Consider the following 21,993-nt stretch of genomic DNA (forward strand, 5'->3'; position numbering starts at 1 on the left):
AGAATTATAACACTGGCTATCAACCCATAAACTCCTGTCACACTGCGCCCTAAATTTTCAAAGGATCTGAACGCTCTTTAATGGCAGACTAAGTTTAGGTCTCAAAGGAACCCTCTTTATTTGGTATACAGACTGGATACTCAGATGTTTTTTGGCTTTATTCCTAGTGCTGATCTACATTCCCGGTGGGTAAGGATATTAGATACTTTATTTCTGGATAAGTGAGTTGTTACCAAAATTAAAGTATACAGAAGACCTCTAATCTAGAATCAGACATACGCTATTTTAAAAGACATCCCTTGAGAAAATAAATGTTCCTTCTCAAACAGTAAACATTGCATTAAGGACCCATAATCTGATCCTTTTATAGCTCATAAGTGTGATAATTGGATTTTCACTCTCCTGTGTGAGATGTGCTTCCCTCAAACCCTGTTACATCAGCACATTACCTGTCTGATTTGAAAAACATAGGACGTATAATCTGTTTTACCTTTGTATTAAGGCTATTAGAGGGTACACTTGGTGCCATGGGATACAGACCATGGTTAAGACACAATTTAAGGCTGCTATGGCCTGTTCTCTCTCCCTCAACTAGCAACTTTGTCAAAATACCACCAAATCTGGAGCTGAGGAGTTCCATTTGCAAAATCCTTGCTCCAGCTGACTGAAAGGGAAGAAATATGGCGTGTGTATGGTCTGGTAAAGAAGAATACATCTACTTTAACTAGATCCATTTCTTAAAAGATATTTATTCTACTAACAACCAAGAACAGGAAAATTGGGTTAGAGGCCATTTCAAACTTCAATAATCTTGTGGTATGATTCATTTCTATCATCCCTTGTAGAAATTTAGTCTTAAACTAGTTCTATCCAACCTGGATTGCTCCTTCAACCTCATGTTTCTTCAGCCCTTTCAAGAATTTTTCCATGTGGATGGGTCCTCTGTTTCCAAGACTGCAAGATCCTGAAGTCATGGTAAGATGAGTCTTCCCTTTTTCTGGTTCTCCTCTTCTGCTCCCTAGTATCCAGTCTAGTATTATGATCCAATGACGGCTTTAAAAAAATCTGCCTCAACTTTGCAGAGCACATAGGTGCAACCAGAATTCTCCACATATGTAATCTTAGTCCCAAACCAAATGAGACTCTGGCTAAGATAACAACTCCCTTAAGAACAGAGCTGCTGCAAACAGGGAGAAGCATTCAAACACCATCCTGGCATTTCTACCCACCTGAAAATTTCAACTGCACTCCACAAATAAAACACAAAGAAAACCACAGCTTTGTTCTGCATTTCTTCCATGGTGCCAAAGATGATAAACAAAATAAAATTTCTTCCAAGAAGCTATTAGAAAGACCCAAAAAGAGAGAAAAAATTAATAAAATACATGTAAAGTTATAGAAATGTGTTATCTGAAATCTAACCCCACTAAATGCAAGGCAAATAGAAAAGATTGAGCTCGACCAGTTTAATCCTGCTCCAGTTCTGGAACAAGTAAAGTGCCCAAACCAGTCTTTGTGACTAGACAGGTACAGTATTTTGTGTGTGTAACTACATCATAAATCATTTCTTTAAAATACACACACATGTTCAAACACAGTCTAAAGAATACTGCCAAATAAACATTTGAGCTTACATAACCCAAGTTAAGAAATAGAGCACTACAAACGTGGGACCCCCTATAAGTAACTACTATCATGTGTTAATCATTCTATGGCTTTTCTTTTTTTCGAGACAGGGTCTCGCTCCGTCACCCAGGCTGGAGTGCAGTGGCGCAATCATGGCTCACTGCAGCCTTCAACTTCTGGGCTCAAGCAATCCTCCCACTTCAGCCTCTCAAGTAGCTGGGATCACAGGTGTGTGTACTACCACATTGGCTAATTTAATTTTTTTGTAGAGACGGGGTCTCACTGTGTTGGCCAGGCTTGCTCAAACTCTTGGGCTCAAGTGATCCTATTGCCTCAGCCTCCCAGAGTGCTGGGATTATAGGCATGAGCCACTGTGCCTGGCCCATGGCTTTTCTTTATGGATTACTGCTTGTGTATGTATTCCTGAACAGTATATTGTTTCATTTTGCCTGTTTTAAAACTTTTTGAAATCATTCTATATGTATTATTCTGTTACTTCTTCTTACTCAGGGTTACGGGCCAGAGACTCATCTATGTTTTTGTTTTTGTTTTGTTTTGTTTTGTTTTGAGATAGAGTCTTGCTCTGTCGTCCAGGCTGGAGTGCAGTGGCGCGATCTCGGCTCACTGCAAGCTCCACCTCCCGGGTTCATGCCATTCTCCTGCCTCAGCCTTCAGGAGTAGCTGGGACTACAGGCACCTGCCACCATGCCTGGCTAATTTTTTCTATTTTTTAGTAGAGATGGGGTTTCACCATGTTAGCCAGGATGGTCTCGATCTCCTGACCTCGTGATCCGCCAGCCACGGCCTCCCAAAATGCTGGGATTACAGGCATGAGCCACCGCGCCCAGCCAAGACTCATCTATGTTGATGCACGTGGCTACAGTCCACTCATTTTCATGTGGCAAGACATTCCAATATATGATAGACATTCTATTCTTCATAGATATCTGGGTTGTCTGTTTCTGGGTTTTATTCTGTTCCCGTGGTCTGTGTGACTATCTTTATACCATACAACGTGGTATTAGCTACTAAATCTTTATACTGTCTTGATTTCTTATAGGGTAAGTCCCCAATTTGAGCTCTTCTTTAGAGAATATTCTCGACCCTTTGCTTTTTTTTTTTCCCCATTTTAAAAATTGTGGTAAAATACAAGTAACAGCCGGGTGCGGTGGCTCACGCCTGTAATCCCAGCACTTTGGGAGGCTGAGGCAGGCAGATCACTTGAGGTCAGGAGTTCGAGACCAGCCTGGACAACATGGTGAAACTCCATCTCTATTAAAAATACAAAAATTAGCCAGGCATGGTGGCAGGTGCCTGTAGTCTCAGCTACTCGGGAGGCTGAGGTAGGAGAATCGCTTGAACATGGGAGGCGGAGGTTGCAGTGAGCCAAGGTCACACCACTGCACTCCAGCCTGGGCAACAGAGCAAAACACCATCTCAAAAAAAAAAAAATACACATAACATAAACTTTACCATCTTAATCATTTTTTAAGTGTTTAGTTGAGTGGTATCAAATACATTCATTATGTTGTGCAACCATAATCACCATCCATCTCCACAACTCTTTTCATCTTGTAAAATAGAAACTATGACCCATTGCTGGGCAAGGTGGCTCACGTCTGTAATCCCAGCACTTTGGGAGGCCAAGGCGGGTAGATCACCTGAGGTCAGGAGTTCGAGACCAGCCTGGCCAACATGGGAAACCCCATCTCTACTAAAACTATAAAAATTAGCTGGGCATGGTGATGGGCACCTGTAATCCTAGCTACTTGGGAGGCTGAGGCAGGAGAATTGCGTGAACCCAGGAGGCAGAGGCTGCAGTGAGCCTAGATTGTGCTACTGCACTCCAGCTTGGCCGACAGGGCGAGACTCTCTCTCAGAAAAAAAAAAAAAAAGAAACTATGACCCATTAAACAATAACTCCCCATTCAGCCAGCCCCTGGCAAATACCATTCTACTTTCTGTCTCTATGATTTTGACTATTTTAAGTACCCCATGTAAGCAGAATCATCTAGTATTTGACTTTCTGTGACTGGCTTATTTCACTTAGCATAGTTTCCTTAAGGTTCATCCACGTTGTAGCATACGAGAGAATTTCCTTCATTTTTTTTTTTTTTTTTTTTTTTTTTGAGACAGAGTCTCGCCGTCGCCCAGGCTGGAGTGCAGTGGCGCAATCTCGGCTCACTGCAGGCTCCGCCCCCCGGGGTTCACGCCATTCTCCTGCCTCAGCCTCCCACGTAGCTGGGACTACAGGCGCCCGCCACCTCGCCCGGCTAATTTTTTTGTATTTTTAGTAGAGACGGGGTTTCACTGTGTTAGCCAGGATGGTCTCGATCTCCTGACCTCGTGATCCGCCCGCCTCGGCCTCCCAAAGTGCTGGGATTACAGGCGTGAGCCACCGCGCCTGGCCATAACAGTCATTCTTATCCATTCATCTGTAGATGAACACTTGGGTTGCTTGCACATTTTAGCTATTGAAAATGATGCTGCTATCCTGGATGGCCTTGTTTTTTCAAAAAGCTTCAGAATTTTCTCCTCACATTCCAAAATTTTTTAGACTATGATTGGAACTGTATTGAATCTACAGGGAAATATGAGAACTAACAATATTATAATATTGAGTCTTATAATTCAAGAAAATTACATCTGTATATTTACTTTCTGTGCTCTCTATTCCTTCCTGTATCTCAAACAGCTCACAAATTTTCTCTTCAGCTATGTCTAATCTACAACACAAACTATCCATTAAATTTTTATTTTTTATTTTTTATTTTTTTTAGAGACAGGGGTCTCGCTCTGTTGCCCAGGTTGGAGGGCAGTGGCACAATCACAGCTCACTGCAACATCGAACTCCTGCACTCAAGGAATCCTTCCGTCTCAGCCTCCCAAGTAGTGGGAATATAGGTGCACATCACCATGCCTGGCAAATCTTTATTTTTTTAGAAATGGGGTCTCACTATGCTGCCAAGGCTGGTCTCAAACTGCTGGCCTCCAGCAATCCTCCTGCCTCAGCTTCCCAAAGTGTGGGGATTACAGGAATGAGCCACCATGCCTGGCTGTAAATTTTAAAGTTTGATTATTGTACTTTTCATTAATACAAGTTTTTAAGAAGTACTGCCTTCATCTACGCAGGTTCAGGAGGAGACCACGTACATTTCTAACTAAGGAGACTGAAGGTAGGTTTTTCAGCTCCTGCCTAAGAGTCAAATTCCCTAGTCTTAAAGCTCTTTATAACTTTGTGATTTCATAAGGATATTATAAAAAATGAAAAAGACCTCAAATAGTAAAAGTCTACTTTGGTAAATATCCCTGGGTTTTTTTGTTTGTTTGTTTGTTTTTGAGACGGAGTCTCGGTCTGTCGCCCAGGCTGGAGTGCAGTGGCCCGATCTTGGCTCACTGCAAGCTCCGCCTCCCCCTGCGGTTTTAAATGTTCTTTCTTGTTCAGGTAAAATAATGCTATTCCTGTACAAATAGGTGTTTTTACTAATTGAGACTTCTTACCAAATGTAACATACAGATATGGTTTGGCTATGTCCCCATTCAAATGTCAACTTAAATTGTATCTCCCAGAATTCCCACATGTTGTGTAAGGGACCCAGGGGGAGGTAACTGAATCATGGGGGCCAGTCTTCCTGTGCTATTCTCATGTTAGTAAATAAGTCTCATGAGATCTGGTGGGCTTATCAGGGGTTTCCGCTTTTGTTTCTTCCTCATTCTCTCTCGCCACCGCCATGTAAGAAGTGCCTTTCACCCTGCACCACAATTGTGAGACCTTCCCCAGCCACATGTAACTGTAAATCCAATTAAACCTCTTTCTTTTGTAAATGGCCTGGTTTCAGGTATGTCTTTATCAGCAGTGGGAAAACGGACTAATACAGTAAATTGGTACCAGTAAAGTTGGATGTTGCTGAAAAGATACCCGAAAATGTGGAAGTGACCTTGGAACTGGGTAACAGACAGAGGTTGGAACAGTTTGGAGGGCTCAGAAGAAGACAGGAAAATGTAGGTAAGTTTGGAATCTCGTAGAGATTTGTTGAATAGCTTTGACAAAAATGCTGACAGTGATATGAACAATAAAGTCCAGGCTGAGGTAGTCTCAGATGGAGATGAAGAACCTCTTGGAAGCAAAGGTGAACTGGAGCAAAGGTGACTCTTGTTATGTTTTAGCAAAGAGACTGGCAGCATTTTGCCCCTGCCCTAGAGATCTGTAGAACTCTGAACTTGAGAGAGATGATTTAGGGTATCTGGCAGGAGAAATTTCTAAGCAGAAAAGCATTCAAGAGGTGACTTGGGTGCTGTTAAAAGCATTCCATTTTAAAAGAGAAACAGCATAAAAGTTTGGAAAATTTGCAGCCTGATGATTCAGTAGAAAAGAAAAACCCATTTTTTGAGGAGAAACTCAAGCTGGCTACAGAAATTTGCATAAGTAGCAAGGAGCCTAATGTAATCCCCAAGACCATGGGGAAAATGTAACCAGACCATGTCAGAGGCCCTCACGGCAGTCCCTCCCATCACAGGCCCGGAGGCCCAGGGTCCCCGTGCTGTGTGCAACCTAGGGATTTGGTGCCCTGTGTCCCAGCTGCTCCAGCCTTGGCTGAGAGGGGCCAATGTACAGCTCAGACTGTGGCTTCAGAGGGTGCAAGCCCCAAGCCTTGGCAGCTTCCACGTGGTGGTGAGCCTGTGGGTGTAGAGAAGTCAAGAACTGAGGTTTGGGAACCTCTGCCTAGATTTCAGAAGATGTGTGGAAATGCCTGGATGCCCAGGCAAAAGTTTGCTGCAGGGATGGGGCCTTCATGGAGAACCTCTGCTAGGGCAGTGAGGAAGGGAAACATGGGGCTGGAGCCTCCACACAGTCCCTACTGGGGCACTGCCTAGTGGAGCTGTGAGAAGAGGGCCACACCATCCTCCAGACCCCAGAATGGTAGATCCACTAACAGCTTGCACCATGCATCTGGAAAAGCCACAGACACTCAATGCCAGCCGGTGAAAGCAGCCGGGAGGGAGGCTGCTCCCTGCAAAGTCACAGGGGTGGAGCTCCCTAAGACTATGGGAATCCACCTCTTGCATCAGCGTGACCTGGATGTGAGACCTGGAGTCAAAGGAGATCATTTTGGAGCTTTAACGTTTGACTGCCCCACTGGATTTCAGACTTGCATGGGCACTGTAACCCCTTTATTTTGGCCAATTTCTCCCATTTGGAATGACTGTATTTACCCGATGCCAGTACTCCCTTTGTATCTAGGAAGTAACTAGTGTGCTTTGATTTTACAGGCTCAAAGGCAGAAGGGGTTTGCCTTGTCTCAGATGAGACTTTGGACTGTGGACTTTGGGGTTAATGCTGAAATAAGACTTTGGGGGACTGCTGAGAAGGCATGATTGGTTTTGAAATGTGAGGGTATGAGATTTGGAGGGGCCACTGCTAGAATGATATGGTTGGGATGTGTCTCCATTCAAATCTCAACTTTAATTGTATCTCCCAGGATTCCCATGTGTTGTGGCAGGGACCTAGCGGGAGGTAAATGAATCAGTGGAGCCGGTCTTTCCCATGCTATTCTCGTGATAGTGAATAAGTCTCATGAGATCTGATGGGTTTATCAGGGGTTTCTGCTTTTGCTTCTTCCTCATTCTCTCTTGCCACTACCATGTAAGAAGTGCCTTTCGCCCTCCACCATGATCGTGAGACCTTCCCAGCCACATGGAACTGTAAGTCCAATTAAACGTCTTTCTTTTGTAAATTGCCCAGTCTCAGGTATGTCTTTATGAGCAGCATGAAAATGGACTAATACACATACCCACTAGACAAATAATGGGACCTTCCATTACCCACCCTTCAGCTTAACTATTCAATACCTGGATCAGAGAAGGCAGCACCGGTGACGTAGTGACTCCAATCGCTGCATTGATAGTTTCCACAACTGCCAGCATCTGGCAGAAATACATCATGTCAGCCACAGTATGGAATGTGTCATAAAAGGACTCTATAGGCAAAAATACACATTAAGGGTGAATCAGATGGTAAATTCCAACAGAACTATTTCTCAAACTAGATCACTCCTTTCGTGAAAATAACCGTAGGAAAGGAATAACAAACATCCAGTCAGATTCGAGTTTCTTACTTAACTAAGCAGGAAGGGTGCAGGCCACTGGGGTCACGAATAGTAAGCTCTACCAGTTACCAGAAAGTTAACATGTACACCTTATATGCCTTTCTCTTTTTTTTTTTTTTTTTTTTTTGAGATGGAGTCTCACTCTGTCACGAGGCTGCAGTGTAGTGGCACGATCTCGGCTCACTGCAACCTCTGCCTCCTGGCTTCAAGTGATTCTCCTGCCTCAGCCTCCCGAGTAGCTGGGACTACAGGTGTGCGCCACCATGCCCAGCTAATTTTTGTACTTTTAGTAGAGATGGCGGTTTCACCATGTTGACCAGGATGGTCTCAATCTCTTGACCTCGTGATCTGCCCACCTCGACCTCCCAAAGTACTAGGATTACAGGCATAAGCCACCACGCACAGCCACCTTTCTAAATTTTTTTAAGAGTCAAGGTCTTGCTTCATCACCCAGTCTAGAGTACAGTGTCATGATCACGGCTTACTGCAGCTTCAACCTCCTGGGCGCAAGAGATCCTCCCACCTCGGCCTGTTAAAGTGCTGGGATTACAGGTATAAGCTACTACACCTGGTCCATACTTTCATCATCAGGTAGAAAAATCCTCTCCCATTACTCTTTCTTCTCCTAAATTTTATTACCTATTTATTCATCAAATAAAGTTTCAGAATACTTTAAATCAAATTCTCAAAAATTTCCCATTGGCATTTCCCAATGGAATGCCACTGGTCAAAGCCAGAATCCTGCTGAACACATAAATTAATTTAAGAAGAACTAATATCTTTATGATACTCTTTTTATTCTGTTTTAGAATAGTTCATTTTAGAATGTATTTAGGCTCCAAAAGGGTGAGAACCCTTTTGGCCTTGCATAACTTTGGCACTGGAAGTATCACATCAATTTATTTAGTTGTTAGTGAACATTTTTACAAAAGGATTCTAGCCCAAGATGTGGCTCTGGCTAGCTATGGATGTGAACCATTTTTGACCATCTCTAGGCCTATATTTTATTACCTGTTAAATGGAAAGAATATCAGTCAGCTTATTTCACAAGGCCATGGGAAATAAGAGCTATGAAAGCACAACGAAAAGTAGGGGGTGCTGCACAAATGCAGGGGTTATTATTAACATCAAAGGCAGAAAGTGCTCCCTTTGGTGAATACTGGGCCAAACTACTGAGAAAGGGAAAATTAATCCAAAAATGTCTTACTTGCCTTTTCCCAAGATACAGAATCGCACAGTCAGGTTGACAAAGATCCAGGAGAATCCCAAGAATTGCACAAGATTATACATAAACAGGTATCCTTTCCTTAAGTTTGTAAGAGCTGTAAAGCAAAGCAGTACGCTATTAAAAGCAATGGTCCCAGCAGGAGACAGGTGTATGAGGTATATCTGGATGACTTCAACCCTTTTTCCTTCCTGAATGCTCCTAAGCTCCCACACAAACACCTGGTCCAGGTCCTCACCAGCCTGGGCTCCTACTCCCACAGACAATGTTCCTACATACAAGGAACATTGCTCTCCAGCGTGTATTTTCAGCAGGACTTCCTTTCCCAGCCTTGAAGAATAGGTATACAGACATAACAAACCCAAGAAAAAAATATTACCCCTGGTGTGATATTATGATATGTGTATATGTATATACAGGTTTTCAGCCACGGTTTCTGGCTCATAACTCCCACAGCCCTTGTTACAGTTTTTTCTCACAATGTTGGGACACTTTAGGCCTCAGAAAACAGAATCTCCCTCTATGACCTTCCCTGCCTTCCTTTCAGCTGCCCAAGGCACGACTCTAATCTGATTGTGGGTCCTAAGACCCTCATTCCAGAGAGGGTCTTGCCTCATACTCTGGAGGAGAGAACACTGCACAGAGAGGCTGAGAAGAATCTGAACAGACAGGCCTTGCTGGGTTTAGGTCAGACCCTTTTTGTCCAATCACATTTCAACACAGTTCAACACGCTTCAGTCATGCCTATCCGATGAAGTCTCCATAAAAGGCCCAAGGGGACAGAGTTTAGTCAGCTTCCAGACAGCTGAACACATGGAGGTTCCTGGAGGGTGGCACACCTGGGGAGGGCATGGAAGCTCTGCGCCACTTCCTCCATTCTTCCTCCTAATCTCTTCATCTGTATCCTTCATAATATCCCTTATAATAAACGAACAAACGTGTTTCCCTGAGTTCTGTGGAGCCACGCTAGCAAATCAATCAAACCCCAGGAGCAGGTTGTGGGAACCGTAATTTACAGCCTATTGGTCACAAGTTCTGGAGGCCCAGACTCGGGACAGGCTGGGGGCAGGGGGGTGTCTTGGGGACTGAGCCCTCCATCTGTGGGAATCTGATACTATCTCTAGGTAAACAGTGTTAGAATTGAATCAGAGGGCACCCAGCTGGTGTCTGCTGCAGAACTCATTGCTTGCTTGGTGTGTGGGGGAAAAAACCCACACACTTGGTCACAGAAGTCTTCTGTGTTGATTGTTGTTGAGTAAGAAAAGAAGAAAAAGCAGTTGAGTGTTGTAGTGTTGTATTTTTTCCATAACACCTGGCAAAAAAATGAGTGGCCATCTGAAGAGGCATTACAAAAAGGAAATAAAGATTTCCTCAGCTCCTGCTCAATTTTTTTTTGAGACAGAGTCTTGCTCTGTCACCCAGGCTGGAATGCAGTGGCACAATCTCGGCTCACTGCATGCTCCACCTCCCAGGTTCAAGCAATTCTCCTGCCTCAGCCTCCCTAGTAGCTGGGATTACAGGCACCTGCCACCACGCCCGGCTAATTTTTGTATTTTAGCAGAGACAGGGTTTCATCATGTTGGCCAGGGTGGTCTTAAACTCCTAACCTCAGGTGATCCGCCCACCTTGGCCTCCCAAAGTGCTTGGATTACAGGCATGAGCCACCGTGCCTGGCCCTCCAGTCATCTTAATATAATCCATAGTTTCTTCTTTTCTGGAATTTCCTTAAGGTCACTGAGGTCAAACTAGCTCAAAGAGACAGATACAGTAAATGAAAAAAAAATCCTGATATTTGGTTATATATTCACTCAACCAAGCATTAACTGAATACCTACAATGTGCACGGTACTGTGAGAAGAACTACTGAGATACAAAGGTAGTTCAAGGCTGCCTTCAGAGCTTACAATCTAAAAACTGTAATATCAGGTGGGGAGTGACAAGTAATGTCTTGTGAAACTTTCAAGTTGAAAAAACGACACTAGGCTGGAGAAGTGGGCATCAAGCTAGTCTACATGAATAAAGCTGGTATCTAATCTGGGCTTTTTTTTTTTTTTTTTTGAGATAGGGTCTCACTCTGTTCCCAGGTTAGAATGCAGTGGTGGGACCATAGCTCTCTGCAGTCCTGACCTCCTGGGGTCAACCCATCCTCCCACCTCACCTCCCAAGTAGTTAGGTCTACAGGTCTGTGCCACCACACCCTGCTAATTTTATATTCTATTACATTTTGTAGAAACACAGTCTTGCTACATTGCCCAGGCTGATCTCGAACTCCTGGCCTAAAAGATCCTCCCACCTCAGTCTCCCAAAGTGCTGGGATTAGAGGCATGAGCCATCATACTTGGCCTGATCTGGGCTTTGAAAGATGGGCAGACTGAGGACATAACCAAAGCAGGACAATTTCAAACCAGCATGCAGGAAAATAAGGGACATTAATTTTATCTGCAGCCTAAGATTCATGAAGATACAGCCAATTACACAGTAAAGGAAGAAACAAGAGGCTCTGACAGAGTCATGGTTGAGTCAAAGGAGTAGGGTAAAGAAAAGCACAGTTCTTAAGAGAAGATCTATGGTGTTCAGATTTTGCTGCTACATATTTATTCCTAGGCTACAGATATTCTGCAAAGACATGTGGTTGGTCCTCAAATAATCACATTTAATAACGTGGTCAATCAAAAGCAGCCTAAGCCAGGCACAGTGGCATATGCCTGTAATCCCAGCTACTTGGGAGGCTGAGGTGGAAGGATCACTTGAGCCCAGGATCTTAAGATCAGCCTGGACGGCATAGCAAGACCCCATCTCAAAAAAAAAAAAAAACCACAGCCTTATCCTAAGACTCCAAAAAATGTCAGACTTCTAGCAACATTTAGCTAATTAAAAGTTTCTTCTTCAAAACTAAAAAAATCTATTACACTTCCCCATCATAAAGAACTTCCTTGTTCAGAAAACTTTATGAATTTAGGTAAAACAGTTAAAGCTTTACCTAACACCCAAAAAATCCATATATTAGAATTTTTATCTGTTTTTGAAGTTTATCCCTTTAAAACACCAAAACATTAATTTAAATCTCAAAGTGGCTTTTTTATGTTGTTATTCTTTGCCTCCACTGATCCTCTCCCCTCCTCGGCTTTCCTAAAAGAATATTCCCCTAAGGTAGTTGCTATTCAAATATTTTTTTAAATTCCTTCTCAAAAGAAACCTTATTCAGAATGCCAACACATAACACTCAAAAGAGAGCTGCTCTGACTGAGGTAGACCTGTTTGTGTGATCTACTCCACCAAAGCATCTCTGGGAACCCCCTGGGGCACCACGAACAGTTTGAAAACTACTGCTCCAAAACTTTCCCCTCGCTTATTTATGGCATGCTAGATAAGTACCACTAAAATTTGAAAAATTTCAACTCAGAACAAGTAAGAAGCACTTATTTCATTCTGCTTTTCAGAGGTAGTTTTATATAGACCTGCAGTTCTCCCACTAAGAATGTAAGCCCTGTTGAGTGTAGGCGCTACGATGGATCCCTCTGGCTCTTAGTCAAGGACCCAGCACAGTGCTTGCCACACAGCATGACTTTAATAGATAGCTGCTGAATTTAATCTAACTACATCACCCAGAAGATAATACACTTACAGAGCTTCCTGCTTAAAGTGGTTAGACAGAAACAGAAATCGATTTATTAAAGGTTAATGAATAGCAGGACTACACAGAATACTCTCCATCTTTCAGGCCGACAACCACACTTATGTATCGTACAGCCTTTGAGATTTCAGCTGGGAGAAAAACACCAGGCTGAAGGAGTGTAGCCATGGACCCATGCAATCATTTCCACAACACTCTGCAGGATTTGGTTGCCATCTGCCATGAGGCCAGTCCAGGAGTTCTTTCATTCTGCTACACTAGCCTTGGTGTACTCATGAAATAACAACCAAAACACAAAGGACACATTAAAGGTAAGCATTCTGACGTGGGTGGTGCAGACCTTAAGCACTGGACCTAAAAGCTTTTTCATAAACTCACCCACACAGCTCACCGGGGTGAAATCATTAGCTCTCCTGCCACATCACAATTATCCATACTTCCAACACTAGCACAAGTTAACTGGTAACTACCATGGCAGCAGCGCAACTTACTTTCAGGAGAGCCTTCGCTTTCCAGTCGGAGTTTATTTAGGCGCTCTTCTTCCTAGAAGTTAGACAAAAGTTTTCCAAGAACACAAGTTAGAATTCCCAGATGCTTGCAAAAGTCCATATGCTGGCTGAGTAATCTGACTCCCTCAAAGCCAACTCCTCCAGTTGGGGTCAGTGCATCATTGGGAAAAATATTATAGGTCATAGGTCAACATTATAGGTCAATATTATAGGTCAACATCAGTATGAACTCACGTTTAGCTTAATAGAGATACAGATGGATCCATACAGAAATATTTACAGGTGTATGTGTATGCATGGGTTAGTATCCAAACATATATTTTCTTGTTCTGTCAGTGAAGAGAACTTAAAAGCAATGGCAACCTGGTAGCAATGAGCATACCTGGCACCCAGATCTTGGTTTCCAATACTATTCTACAATAAGAACAGAGCTCCTTGAAGAAATGGCTGTTCCAGGGCTGGAGCAGGAAACATACATACAAGATAAGCCTGGAGCAGCTTATAGTGCCAGAAAGTAAGGAAGTGCTCAAAAAAAAAAAAAAAAAAAAAAAATAGTCCCATAATGATGGCCCTTTCTCAAAAAGATACAAAAGCCAAATGAAAGATGGGCAGGATGAGGACATAACCAAAGGCCGGTTAGTGCCAAATCTGGAAGAATTTGAGCAACAAAATAAATAATATTAGATTATAACTCAAAGTATAAAATAAATACCCATGTACTCACATGATATAAATAAATGATTGAAAAAATAAATGGGAGACAATAGACATGCATAATTATTCTCCTATGCAGAAGAATTACAAATAAATTATGTAGATACTCCATCTAAAGGACAGGAAGCATAACTCCCTGCTCCTTAAATGTAGGCTACACATAGTAACTTCCTTCCAAGGAGTGGCAAGAGGAAAATAACCTTATAGTGGAGAAACCTGGTAAGCGTCACCTCAAGCCAGCTGACCCATGGTTAATATCAACAGTGATGTGTCATGTTGACAGTATGTACTTTTTTTTTTTTTTTTTGAGAGTCTCGCTCTGTTGCCCAGGCTGGAGTGCAGTGGCGTGATCGCAGCTCAAGGCAAACTCCTCCTCCCAAGTTCACGCCATTCTCCTGCCTCAGCCTCCTGAGCAGCTGGGACTACAGGCATGCGCCACCATGCCCGGCTAATTTTTTGTATTTTTAGTAGAGACAGGGTTTCACTGTGCTAGCCAGGATGGTCTCGATCTCCTAACCTCGTGATCCGCCCACCTTGACCTCCCAAAGTGCTGGGATTACAGGCGTGAGCCACTGCGCCCGGCCGTATGTACTCTTGATATGATGTGATAAGAATTGCACTTTACTTCAGAGGTCTTCTCCTCAATATCTATCACCTTAGTCTAGTTGTAAGAGAAACATCAGACAGATTTCAACTGAAGGACAGTCTACAAAATACATAGCTAATACGTCTTGAAAATCACATCACCAGGTCTTTAAATGAATTTGTAACTTTGTCACTATTCTTTCAGACCCTGAGAGGTATCTGAAGTGGCCTGAATAATGTGGGTTCCCCATGATTTGTCCTCAATGGCTAGATCCTAGGATCCTTACTAACCTTAGCTCTGAGCTCCATTTCCGCATCAGATTCATCCAGCCAACGATCAAAGTCAGGAGCCAAAAACAGTGGTCGCTTTTCCTGCTTTGTGAGTCTCTCCCACCACTGACTCACTTTCTTCTGCACTGTAATATTTACCTGCCTCTGGGTCAGTTTGTAAACAGGCTAGGAGAGAAAGTGAAAATGTGAGAATGCCCTCTTCCATTCCCTGAAGCAGCACCATGCCAGGGGTGCCATACAGAGAAGCTGCAGGATATATTTATTCTCCTTCTTTCTCTGGTCCTGCAAGTCCTGATGCAAAGGGAACATCTAGACCAGGGGTCTCCAACTCCTGGGCCACGGACCAATACTGGTCCATGGCCTGTTGGGAATCACGCCACACAGGAGGAGCTGAGTGGTGGGCAAGTGAGTGAAACTTCATCTATATTTAGACTTGCTCCCCATCACCTGCATTACCGCCTAAGCCCTGCCTCCTGTCAGATCAGCGTTGGCATAAGATTCACATAGGAGCATGAACTCTCTTGTGAATTGTGCATGCAAGGAATCTAGGTTGCTCACTCTTTATGAGACTATAATGCCTGATGATCTGTCACTGTCTCCCATCACCCCCAGATGGGACTGTCTAGTTGCAGGAAAACAAGCTCAGGGCTCTCACTGATTCTACATTATGGTAAGTTGTATTCATTATATATTACAATGTAATAACAACAGAAATAAAGTGCACAATAAATGTAATGCATTTGAATCACCCTGAAACCATCCCCATCCCACCATCTGTGGAAAAGGTGCCTTCCACAAAATTGGTCCCTGGTGCCAAAAAGGTTGATCTAGACCAAGGGCTGGCATGGAGAACTGGTAAGAACATAATGTCCTTCTCTGATTCCGCCAGTGAATGACACAGGAGGCTATCAGGATAAGAAAGGCAAATAGTTCCTGGTTACGCTGGAGGGAACTAGCATGAACCTCCTGCCACAGCCACACCATGAAAGGCACTATGTCCAATCACCCTCTCAAGGGTACTGCATCCAATTATCCTAAGCTTATAAATTTTCCTCCCATGAAAATGACTGTCCTGGCTCAGCAGACCCCGGTTTTAGAAACACCTGCATCAAGATCAGAACTGTATTGGATCAGTTACAGATTTTTTCACAGGGGTCAATTTGGGGAGTCTTCCCAACTAAACTCAAATTCTTATAGGCCATTCCAGCTCATTGTTTGTCTACATGGCCTGTCCCTTTTCTCCAAAGGAAGCTCCATGACAGGTTCTCTGACCACTATACCACTGGTTATTATTCATGCTTTCTCAAAACAACTGAGCACCTGCCCAGGGAAATCAAGAAGCTCAAGCCGCCAGAGCTAAGTGTAATTCCAGAAGGCAAAATACCCCATCTATTGGATTCTCTCCCTGCTTGCGAGAGAAGCTTCCTCAGGCTCTAAGGGAAGGGAAGTTTTGATGATATCTGCAGCATTCTTTCTGAAGACCAGCTGCCTTTGCCCATTCTGATTTCTATTTTTCTCACCTGCACCTGTGGCAAAGTCACATGAAAGTAACCCCTGGTGGGGGCTTCAACCACCCTATGTAACTCTGTTCTCAACGGGTGCCATACTCCTCTGCCATCACTAAAACCAGAGAATATCAGAGCTGGAAGGAACCCTGGAGATCACTTAGTCCAGACCTTCATTTAACACATGAGAACACTGGAACTCGAAGAAGTGAAGAGACTTGTTCAAGATCACACCACTAATAAATGGCAGGGCCCTGATTCAACTTGGGGTCTCTGACTTTCCCATTCCTCTGCAGCTAAAACCTGGGCTCTGTTCCAAATAACTCTATTATTCCCCTTTGGTTTTTATCTTCTTCTCTCCACAAACCCTGCTCCCCATTTCACTAAACTACTGATATTCATTTCCTAAAATGGGAAGGGAAGTGAGAAAGGAAAGAACATACCTCTGGCTTCACAAGGTCTAAGAACTCCAGGTGAAATTCATAGACATTGTCTCCTTTGGCACCATGTCCTTGAGCTATAAAGAAAGAAATGTGGGTTACTGCAAACTTGAGCAGAGCAAGGCCATCCAAAAGCCAGCCTGGTGCGGTTCTTTCCTAAGTATGCGAATATTACACTTTTTTTTTTTTTTTGAGACGGAGTCTTGCTCTGTCGCCCAGGCTGGAGTGCAGTGGCGCGATCTTGGCTCACTGCAAGCTCCGCCTCTCAGGTTCACGCCATTCTCCTGCCTCAGCCTCCCGAGCAGCTGGGACTACAGGCGCCCGCCACCATGCCCAGCTAATTTTTTGTATTTTTAGTAGAGACGGGGTTTCACCATGGTCTCGATCTCCTGACCTCGTGATCCGCCCGCCTTGGCCTCCCAAAGTGCTGGGATTACAGACATGAGCCACTGTGCCTGGCACAAATATTATACTTGATTATAGCCAAAAGGCCAAGAAGCAACGTAGTCCACAAATCTTAATGGGTCCTGTTAAAATGTTTGGGGACTTGTGAGCAGAGCTCCTCAACAGCTAGATAGGCCAAATCTTTGACACAAGTTTATCTTCATATGTCCTCTGATGTCAGTTTCGGAGTATTTACCCAATCTTCCACTGTGACCCTGATGATACCCCATACAAATAACAGGCAGGAAAAAGAATAGAGAAAGCAATGCCAAAGGGGGCACACGGATATAAATTTAACTTTCACAATTACTTTGGCTCTAAATATAGAGCAGACAAAAATTGGTAGGCGTATCATCTTGACTGCAGGGTACATGGAAATGCTGGGTTGTCTTGGACAGCTCTGAATCTAAAACCTCCCAACCAGGGAGAGAGAATGAAGGCAGAAGCTGACTCCTCCTTTAGCACATCCCAAATGGAACAAGGAAAAAGAAATACAATCTTTCACAGCTTATGAAGGACAGGTGGAACTAGGAGGGAAGTACCTGAGTTGGCCAATGCCCCATCCCTATGCCTTGACATGGCTCCTTTCCCCAATTCAAGCTGGCACCATGCCTAGATGCCAGTGACTGCTGGACCTAGCAGCTGCTGCTGAACCTCCCTTCCACTCTCCTCTCTGATTCCTTTACCATTTGGTTTCCTTCTGGGACTCTCTTCCCTTATCTGACCATATGTAGACTAATAACCTGCCTAATATTTGCTACAGGTAGCAATTATTCTCTGTGACCATAAATTCCTTAAGGTAGGACAGTATATAAGGTCTAAGTGGCAAGATATGCTTTCATTACTTTAAATTTCACATAAATGTATATAATTCCCAAAAAACCTGAGCTGAGTGGTGACTACTCTCATCTTGAAAAGCAGATACAAAAGCCAGGCTGTATTTCATGCAAGTATATTACGGTAGATGGAATTTCTCATAAAGCAGAAACTCTTTATGCTCCAATAATCCCAGGAACTAGAACAGAGAGCAGAGAGAATCCTACCCCACTGGGTGACGGTGAATGCAGATCCCACCCTCTCTGGTAAAGCAGTAAATCTGCTGAGGGACTGAGGAGAAGGGAGATGGAGGCAGATTCACAGAATCAGAGACTGTCAGAGCTGAAAAGGCCTGAGACATCATCTAGAGTGTAGTGTTTCTCAAACTGGTCTGCTAATCTAGTATCAGGGAGCCACAAAGTCTCATCAAGAAAATTTCCTAGGAATGATGAGAAGGGATGTAATAAATAATGATTTTTTTTAATGTTTAAAAAGAAAAATATTAAAAAAATAAATAAATACAGGCATGGTGGCTCATGCCTGTAATCCCAGCACTTTGAGAGGCCGAGATGGGCGGATCACTTGAGGTCAGGAGTTCGAGACCAGCCTGGACAACATGGTGAAACCCTGTCTCTACTAAAAATACAAAATTTAGCTGGGCGTGGTGGCGGGCACCTGTAATCCCAGCTACTCGGGAGACTGAGGCACAAGAATCGCTTGAACCCAGGAGGCGGAGGTTGCAGTGAGCTGAGATCGTGCCACTGCATTCCAGCCTGGGTGATACAGCAAGACTCAATCTCAAAATAAATAAATAAAATTTCTATTTTGTGTTTTAATAATAATCTTTTTTTTAAAAAAAAAGCAGCATATTCTGGATCATCTAGATGGCCATTTCATAATCAAGTACTGCCATGCAATCAGTAGCTGTATGTGTGTCTGTGTTCACAGCTGCAGTGGAGCCAAATATCACTTAAAGTGACCATATTTAATTCTTCACATGTTTCTCAATCTCGGGTCCATGAGCCATTGAGAGTCCTGTGGAAACATTCTTAGGTGTCCATGGGTCCTCGAGTTTGAGAAACACAGATTAAAACCCAGTATCTTCATTGTACAGGTCCAAAGAAGTCAATAACTTGTCCAAGACTGTGGCAGAATTAGAGCTAGAAGACACATCTCCTGATTTCTAACCCAGGATTCTTTTTTTTTTTTTTTCCTTCCTTCACTGTATCTACTGCCTCTCCATGGGGGAAACATGATTTTAAACCAATTATTTGACTTTTCTAATCATATATTTCAAAACAATTTAGCTTACCTCATGAGGATCAGAGGAGTGAACATCAGCACAAAACAAGTAAGACAAATACATTTTTTTTAAAAAAGGGAAACCGCCACCACACCTCCTTAACTGTGTATAGAGATGGGAGCATTTGCTGGGATACTGACCTTTGAAATGCAGCACATTTTCAGTGATGCTGATGGCAGGGTTCTGTGAAAAGAGACCAAGGATGCAAGAAGGCATTTTAATGAAGAGAAAAAATGAGATTAAACAAGGGGCTTCTTCCTCTCATCCCTCTCTCATAAGGACTCAACCTTCTACTCTGTGCCTCCCCCAGAAATACAGTTAGTCATTTATTCACATCTCTGTAGGCTTTCTCTGTGTCTGTCTGTACCTATCTAAGACTGCAGACTCCTGCAAGAAGGACCCTAACCTGCTCTAACTGTGCAAACAATCAAGTACTGAATTAGTCCATTCTGAAAATGGCCAGTCATGCACCGTGCTATGTGAGATATGACAGGGGAATACACAGATCTCCAGGACTCAATCCCTAAGCTGTAGAACAGAGGATCCAGTGGGACAGATGAGGCACATTCTGTGAGAAGATATCAAATAGTTATTAAGAAACATATGGTCAAGACGAAAAGGGTGGTAAAAGGCAGTAAGTGTTAGCAGAGTTAAGAGAGAGAGAGATCACAACGGGAATAGAGTGGTGGGGAAAAGCTCCACCAAAGGTGAGACCTGTACTGCAACCTGAATGATAAATTAATTCCAACAGGTAGAGGGAAGGGCAGAGAATTGCAGGTGCTGAATGAAAATGAAACACGCTGTGCCTGTGTCTCTAACTTAGAGGCTCCAGACTCTCTTAACCCCCAAAGGAAACAAGACTCCGGAGAGGTCAAAATTCTCCAAACTGTTCATTGATTCCCAGAAGTTGCTGCATACCTTCAATTTAGCATCATAATGTAAAATGAAACTACTTAACACTTTTTCCAGTGGATGAGAAACAAACCACCTCCTACTTCCAGCTCAAGGTTAACAAGCAAGAGGCAGCTCCTTCCCAGTGTCACGGTGTTTGTTTTTCTTCTGTGGGCTTAGCTTTCTGTGTTCCTCAACTACAGCTGTCATCTGACCACAACCTCATGAGATTCCAAGCCAGAACAACCCAACAGAGCCCCTCCTGAAGTCCTAACCCACAGAAACTGTGAGAGACAATAAATGATTATTGTTGCTTTAAGCCACTACATATTGGGTGATTTGTTATGTAGCAACAGATTAACAAATAATTATTAACTGCAATTATTTCTTTAAATGCTTGGTAGAACTTCCAGGTGAAGCCATTTAGACCTGCAAGTTTCCCTGTGGGAAGATTTTTGACTACTGAATCGTTGTATTTAATGGTTACTGGGCTATCCAGGTTTTCTGTCTCTTTTATAGAAACTGTATTTCTTGGAATTTATCCATTTTATCTGATATGAACTTGTTTAATATTTTCTTTCTTTTTTTTGAAAAATTCACCCAGGCTAGAGTGCAATGGCTCAGTCTCAGCTCACTGCACCTCCACCTCCCAGGTTCAGGCGATTCTCCTGCCTCAGCCTCCTGAGTAGCTGGGATTACAGGCGCCTGCCATCATGCCCAGCTAATTTTTGTGTTTTTGTAGAGACGGGGTTTCACCATGTTGGCCAGGCTAGTCTTGAACTCCTGACCTCAGGTGATCTGCCTGCCTCGGCCTCCCAAAGTGCTGGGATTACAGGCATGAGCCACTGTGTCCAGCCTAGATGCATATAACTTAATATTGTTATATCTTCCTGGTAAATTGAAACCTTTATCATTATGAACTGCCCTTTTTATCTCTAAAAATACACTTGTGCCTAAAGTCTATTTTGTCTGATATCAGCATAGCTACTACAGAGGATCGATCTGCATTTGCTTCTGCCAGGGACCTAGGGGTCCTACCAGTTGAGGCCACTTTAAACTAAATTCATGGCTTGAGGGTTCTCAAGTTTAGAGTTTTGGTTCTCCTAAATTGTGTGAATTTGGGCTATATAACTTTGAGAGCCAACTTACAGTTTTAACTTCTCAAGGACCTTTTCTTCTATTAATACTTAGCTAAGTGTTAAGGCAACTGGAGACAAGCAGATGGAACGGGCTTATTTCTAGTTCATCCTAACCCTAAGTGTATAGTCCTCTCTGAAATACAGTTTATGGAGATTTCCTATTACATGTTACACCTTTGGTGGATCTTGGGCTTTGACCTTATTTTTTTTTTTTTTTTTTGAGACGGAACCTCGCTCTGTTGCCCAGGCTGGAGTACAGTGGCACTATCTCAATTCACTGCAACCTCCACCTCCCGGGCTCAAGCGATTCTTCTGCTTCAGCCTCCCGAGCAGCTGGGATTACAGGCGTGCGCCACCACACTCAGCTAATTTTTTTTATTTTTTTCAGTAGAGATGGGATTACACCATATTGGTCAGGCTGGTCTCGAACTCCTGACATTGTGATCCGCCCACCTCGGCCTCCCAAAGTGCTGGGACTACAGCCGTGAGCCACCACACCAGGCTGGGCTTTGACCTTACTTCTATTGCCTGCGCCCTGTTGGGCTGTCAAAACCAAAGTTCAAGTTCACTTAGCTGAGCAAATGTTTGCAAGGCAAAAGCAGTTTCCACGTTCAGCTTATCTGAGTTCCCAATTTCATTTCTACCTTGTTAACTTTTCAATGTTTTTAAGACATTTTTATTCAACACTTTTAGTTGTTTTTATTAGAAAGCTCAATCTACACAACCTAGCCCATCTCTTACTAGAAAAGAAACTGTGCCTTTGC

At 43.3% G+C, this 21,993-nt stretch overlaps 1 protein-coding gene and 1 non-coding gene across 2 annotated transcripts in view; one reads left to right on the forward strand and one right to left on the reverse strand.

Annotated features, from left to right (window-relative positions):
- The window catches only part of HACD3 (3-hydroxyacyl-CoA dehydratase 3), a 48,043-nt gene that overhangs the window by 6,904 nt on the left and 19,146 nt on the right, over nt 1-21,993 (reverse strand). Inside the window, exons 2-8 of the mRNA XM_032175173.2 lie at nt 19,340-19,382; nt 16,640-16,713; nt 14,692-14,856; nt 13,084-13,135; nt 8,945-9,055; nt 7,477-7,604; nt 1,230-1,342 (exon numbers count right to left, since the gene is read on the reverse strand). Coding sequence (XP_032031064.1) covers nt 1,230-1,342; nt 7,477-7,604; nt 8,945-9,055; nt 13,084-13,135; nt 14,692-14,856; nt 16,640-16,713; nt 19,340-19,382 — 686 coding nt within the window. The remainder of the gene's footprint in view (nt 1-1,229; nt 1,343-7,476; nt 7,605-8,944; nt 9,056-13,083; nt 13,136-14,691; nt 14,857-16,639; nt 16,714-19,339; nt 19,383-21,993) is intronic.
- On the forward strand, nt 359-459 carry LOC116482819 (small nucleolar RNA U13). The gene has a single exon (XR_004252081.1). It is a non-coding gene; the product is annotated as a small nucleolar RNA U13 (small nucleolar RNA).

The sequence above is a fragment of the Hylobates moloch genome, unplaced genomic scaffold (assembly GCF_009828535.3).
Source record: "Hylobates moloch isolate HMO894 unplaced genomic scaffold, HMol_V3 SCAFFOLD_14, whole genome shotgun sequence".
Taxonomy (NCBI): Eukaryota; Metazoa; Chordata; class Mammalia; order Primates; family Hylobatidae; genus Hylobates; species Hylobates moloch.